The sequence below is a fragment of the Myotis myotis genome, unplaced genomic scaffold (assembly GCF_014108235.1).
Source record: "Myotis myotis isolate mMyoMyo1 unplaced genomic scaffold, mMyoMyo1.p scaffold_m19_p_12, whole genome shotgun sequence".
In the NCBI taxonomy this organism is placed as follows: Eukaryota; Metazoa; Chordata; class Mammalia; order Chiroptera; family Vespertilionidae; genus Myotis; species Myotis myotis.
This window is the reverse complement of record NW_023416316.1, coordinates 13,549,458-13,555,525: the sequence shown is the minus strand read 5'-3', so window position 1 is coordinate 13,555,525 and position 6,068 is coordinate 13,549,458. Positions and strand designations below refer to the sequence as shown.

At 39.1% G+C, this 6,068-nt stretch overlaps 1 protein-coding gene across 1 annotated transcript; it reads right to left on the bottom strand.

The window, feature by feature from the left end:
- Nucleotides 1-276: 276 nt before the first annotated feature.
- LOC118667677 (putative UDP-GlcNAc:betaGal beta-1,3-N-acetylglucosaminyltransferase LOC100288842) lies at nt 277-3,064 on the bottom strand. Its single transcript, XM_036331466.1, has 2 exons — nt 3,059-3,064; nt 277-1,380 (listed from the first exon to the last, which is right to left on the bottom strand). The coding sequence occupies exons 1-2, from the start codon at nt 3,062-3,064 to the stop codon at nt 277-279; spliced, it is 1,110 nt and encodes a 369-aa protein (XP_036187359.1).
- Between the last annotated feature and the right edge of the window lie 3,004 nt (nt 3,065-6,068).

Below are 6,068 nucleotides of genomic sequence, written 5' to 3'. Positions count from 1 at the left end.
TTTGAATTCACTAGTTGTAAAGAGAAACCAGACTTTTGGTTGTAATTAAATTTAATGTTCTAACTTTTCTGGACAAGAGGTTTTATTTGGGAAAGAGTCATGCTATACCAACTCAAATTCTTTGAAATGAGATTTCAATATGATATAGTGTATCAGGGCACTAAAACTTTGCAACTTTCTGAGTACAATTAAAACTACATAAAATAAGGAGGGGTGCTTTCTGTAACAAGGTTGGAGGTTGATTTAAAAAGAACACACGTATAAGAAAAAGAAATCCTAATCACCAGAATACATGGCGTCGTTTTTTATGGTACCAATATGAAAACGTTTAAAGCTGTCAAGGTATGTCAGAAGCTTGCAGGAAATGAGTCCAGAGTAAGTTTCGAACAGTGTACATTCTTTCCCATCATTAATTTCCTTCCATGCCAAGGGCATTTCGGCATCAGTAGTTTCTGAAGATGTGAAGATGAACTTATAGCAACATCTGTTGTATCTGATGTGTCTTTTCCCAGAAAACCTTGAACTGTGGATGGGTATAAGGCCAACAAACTTGGCACAAATTCCTACAAACACATCAGCAGGCACCATAATGGGCACTTCTTTGAAAACTATATACATCATCCGAGCCACATCTTGGGACATAATAAAGGCCTCACCACTACAGTAATCTGGGTAGTACTTTTCTGGGTATTCAATAAGAGGGACGAATTCTTGACTAGTAGGGTCTCTATTGGGCACATCCTGATGGATAACTCTTCCTACATAGATATCTTCAAGGTGTTCTTTCAGATTGAGAAGATAATTTACCAAGCTTAGTAGATTGACAAACATATCTTCATCAACTTTGAGAATGAATAAGGCGTTAGGGCAGAAAGTCACAGCCCACTGCGTCATTGCGATGATCTTTAGAGTTTGGTTCTCAGCACTGTCCAAAAAGATTCCTTCGATTATATCATTATTCTTATAGGACTCTTTGTCTATCTCTTGCTGGGTAGTTGCCAAAATAGGCATTCCCAAAGCAAACAGTGTGAGAATGGGATGCCCTTGGACACTGGTCATGTTACCCCAGGTTTTTCTGATGAGGTCCCGTCTTGTTCGATTTCCGGGGCTACTGAAGATAAGAGAGAGCAAAAATATGTTCTTCCCTTTACACACCTCTGACTGGCTCAAGATATAATATTTGGAAAGATTACTTCTTAGGGGCTCCACGTTCAGTTTTCTTGCTTTATCCTTAATTTCAAGAACTTTCATATCTACATAAGGCAAAGCATGCAGAAAGTATTCTTCCACAAAATCAGCCCCAAAAAACAAGGCATGAAATAGGATAACATTAAACAGAATGAAACACCACTGGTGAGTCCGAAGTCTGCAGAATGTCACCTAAATAAGAAAAGGACACATGTTCATTCAACCTTCATCTCCATTTCTGTTTTTGCCCCCCCCCCCCCCCCCATCAAACACTATATCGCTTACAACACTTAGTGGTACACTATTTTAAGTGTTTTTGTTAATCTTTCCCCAGCTAGATCATGGCCTTCTGGACAACAGGCATCATGCCTATCTCTTCTCCATACTGTAAGTTCAGTGTTTGGCACAAAGTGGAAACGGAATAAAATGTTAGTTGTTTCCTTGCCTGTTTGGATGAGAGCCTGCTTACTATATACAAGGCTCTGTGTCAAAGCAAAGAGTCCTACATAGGCACATGGATATAAAGTAACAAGTGGCATCATTGTGCTAAAAGCCTATAGGAAAATACATGATGCTCTTCCTGGAATTGAAGCTCTTGGATCAGTTTCTTCTCTAATTACAAAGGTCAAGGGCTATTTTTCAATGATATGGTTGCTTTTGTTGGCCACTGCACGATGGCTACTATCAAACATTTACATTATTCCAGTATGACTTTTCAACTTACTCTAATACTTGATTCTGACATTGTTTGTCTTGACAAGGTTCCTTAATCCATCTGACATGTCTGTCAATATGGGCAAATTCCTGCTATCTGCTTAGCACCCCATTCAGAGATCTAGGACAGAGTGGTGCCAAGCTTCCGTCACTTTATCAAAGGAGATGGCAACTTTCCATTTAGAAGAGTATATGCAGTATTGTAATATAATAGATCCAGGAAACATTAAAGGAATTAAATCTCTGTTCATTGGCGCTTCCATCAACAAAACTTCCCATAATAATAGGTACCTCTTATCACTTGTCGTGGGCCAGTTGCATGCCTTAATCATTTAGCCATGGCAATATCCCTTTCAAATAGGTTTTTCAAAATTAAGCTGAGCATTGAGCTGTTGAGTAATTTGCCCAAGATCATTCAATGCGTAAGGGGGTGAAGTACGGCTATGATTTCATTGTTAGATTTAGTATATGTAAAGGATAGGTTTTCCAACTTTGTAAAAAGTTCCAATGTTAAGCAATGATTGTTGAGAAAACCTAGACAACTTTAAATGTAATGAGTTATTCCTAGTTAAGTAATTACAAAAACTGATGCAAATAGCCAGTAGGAAGATCAACATGTGAAAAGAAGAAAGTATGTCAAATTCCAAAGCTCGCTCTTAACCACTAGAGCAGCAGTTCTCAACCTATGGGTCGTGACCCCTTTGAGGGTCACCTAAAACCATCGGAAAACACATATATAATTACGTATTGTTTTTGTGATTATCACTGCTTTAATTATGTTCAATTTGTAACAATGAAAGTACATCCTGCATATCAGATATTTACATTACGATTCATCACAGTAGCAAAATTACAGTTAGGAAGTAGCAACAAAAATAATTTTATGGTTGGGGGTCACCACAACATGAGGAACTGTATTAAAGGGTCGCGGCATCAGGAAGGTTGAGAACCACTGCACTAGAGAATCCTGACTCCTATCTTTTACTTTTCCATGGCTGTTGAACAGGAAAAAACAACCAAACCAAAGTCCTGATATTAGAATCTGAATTCCTTTCCATTTTCTCAGTGCTGATTATTTGTCCATAGAAGAAACTCCAGCCACCTCAAAGGCTATTGTAATAGATAGCCAATGCTTCAGAGATTATAAGAAACTTACCTGCATGTTGTCTGTGAGCAATTTCAGGGCTTTGAAAATTACTGAGTCCAGATGCCAAATTATGCCCAAATGTGTCTCCGGATCACGGCAGTCTAACAGCAATTGAAGTAAAGTACTTGGTGCCTCAGACTTTAAGGATAAGGTTTCTAGCCAATCAACCCGAGCTTTTGTCCCAGAATACCTACTGGCTGTATAGGAGAGCAAGTGCTGATCACGTTACAGCTAGAGTGAATCCAGAACAAAGAGTTAAAAAAAAAAAAAAAAGCAAACCTCTTCAAATGCTTGCACTCTTCTGTACCTCTCGAAACTGACCCTTTGTCTTTATGCCAGTTTCTGATGAAGTATGCCTGGGAGTTGAAAGAACAGTTCACCCACACCCCCTCTCCACAGCATCATCACACAAGGAGAGATGTCACATAGTGTTTTTGGAGTGCATCTCACACAACTGAACAGTTGAAGGAATTCATGCCCTCCACACATGCACATGCAAGAAAGGTACTAAACATCCAGGAATATGTGTCATACCAGTGGGTGCAATTTTTCTCCCCATATAAACAAATGGTGAGGTTTGGGATATGTTTCATTGGGAAGGATTTTGAATTCCTAGTGTAGGCTATGGAAGAGCTTTACTAAATCATGTGTCATCCAACTACCTCTCCCAGGTAACTATCCCAGAATGGAAAATAACATGTAGTCTATTTTAGCCTGAATTGAAGAGACCGAGCATTTGATATTTAGCATTAGCTATCCTAGAGCATATATATGTAGGAAGTATCTCAAACATTGTTTCCACCAGTAAGTTTATTTTCAGGAAAGAACAACATCTAGCATATTTTTATGTTTCTGTCGCAGAAGCAGTTGTGCTGAGCACTCCGTTATCTGACCAAGCTATTTTTTTTCTCTTCTTTTCACATGTTGATCTTCCTACTGGCTATTTGCATCAGTTTTTGTAATTACTTGACTAGGAATAACTGATTACATTTAAAGTTGTCTAGGTTTTCTCAACAATCATTGCTTAACATTGGAACTTTTTACAAAGTTGGAAAACCTAACCTTGAAAACCATTCAAATGAAAGGGATTTTTTACATATACTAAATCTAACAATGAAATAGGTCTTAGAGATATTTAATTAAACACATCCTATTTTGCAATTTTCTTTTCATTTTTTAAAAATATATATTTTATTGATTTTTTTCAGAGAGGAAGGGAGAGAGATAGAAACATCGATGAGAGAGAAACATCGATCAGCTGCCTCCTGCACATCTCCTACTGGGGATGTGCCCGCAACCCAGGTACATGCCCTTGACCGGAATCGAACCTGGGACCTTTCAGTCCTCAAGCCGATGCTTTATCCACTGAGCCAAACCGGTTTCGGCACAATTTTCTTTTCATTTTTTATAGAGCCATATATTTTGCTCCTGGGTCTCCTCTGAGCTTAAACTTACAGAATTTGATTTCTTTGTCCATAAGAGTTTCAAACAATATATTGCCTCTAGAGCAGCTCCATCTGGAATTTCCAGTTTGAGTCATCAAACTTCTACCATATTTGGACTGAGACTGCTGGAAACATATAGAGGTGTTTGGTTTTCTTGATTACCTTAGTTAGTACTGCCTTCCCTTTCATGGAGGTTATCTGATCTGTGTACTCATGTCTTCCTAAATTTTCTTATAATGTTGTCAACAGCTCTGTCTTAGAAGCCTGCAGAGTCATCCTGTTGCCTACTAAATCAAATTTGCTCTCTTGAGACTTGACTTTCAGGACACCATACTTGGCTCCACCCCACACAGTCTTTTTTAAAAAAATTTCTTTATTGATTAAGGTATTACATATGTGTCCTCATCCCCCTATTACCCCCCTCCCCCAACTCACACAGTCATTTTTTATTTCCCATGTTTCAAGTACTGTAGATGGACTCAGGCTATTTGGAGCCCTGCTCTACCACTAACTGTATATGTGATTGTCTTACATCTATATTATGTGTTATGCCTATATCACTCAACTGAGCTGTTCAGTATAGTAGCCATTAGCCACATGCCAGCGCCCCAGGGCCCAGGACCTCACGCTGGGCCCACACCAACCATTTAATTATTTTTGTTGTTTTTGAGAGAGAGAGAGAGAGAGAGAGAGAGAGAGAGAGAGAGAGAGAGAGAGATTTGTTGTTCCACTTATTTATGCATTCATTGGTTGATTCTTATATGTGTGCTGATCAGAGACCATGCATATTGGGATGGTGCTCTAACCAATTGAGCTACCAGCCATGGTCAAAACTCCAATTAATTAAAATTAAATACAACTAAGATTTTATTTCCTTGGTCACATTAGGTAATTTTCAAGTGTTTGAGAGCCACCAGAGGTTACTAGCTGTCCTATTGGACAGCACAGATAGAGAATACCATTGCTGAAAGTCCTATTGGACACTGCTGGGACAAGATGCATGTAAATGTGTGTGTGTGTGTGTGTGTGTGTGTGTGTGCGCACGTGCACACACATGTGAGATTTATGAGCCCTTACGAAGAGATAAGGATACTTATGCTCTGAAGGCCTATGTTGAAATATTCTTTTGACCTGGGTTTCTCCATCTCTACAAATGGAGCTGATAATAGTAACTAGCATGTAGGGTTGTGGTGGGAATTGAGTGCTATAACATAAAAAGTAGCTTGACACTAAAGGTTGTTTTATCTCCTTAGTTCTCAGAACGATCAGATGAGGAAAATAAAGCCAGAGGTTAAGTAACCGTGCTGGGGCACAGCCAGAGTGTGTAAGAGTTGAGGTTCAAGTATAATCTCTCTTCCTTCCCTCACCAACCTTAATTTTTCGCCTTAGCACTTGCTAAAGTTTGCGTCATGTCTTATTTATCTGTCTGTCTCTTCCACTAGGAGATAAGCCCCAGAAGGCCAGGATTTTTGTGCCTTTTGTTCACTAACCCTATCTTCTTGGCAGTGTTTGGGACACAATAGGTGCTTAGAAGGGTGTTTGACTTTGGACACGTCTCTTAACTTCTCCTCCCT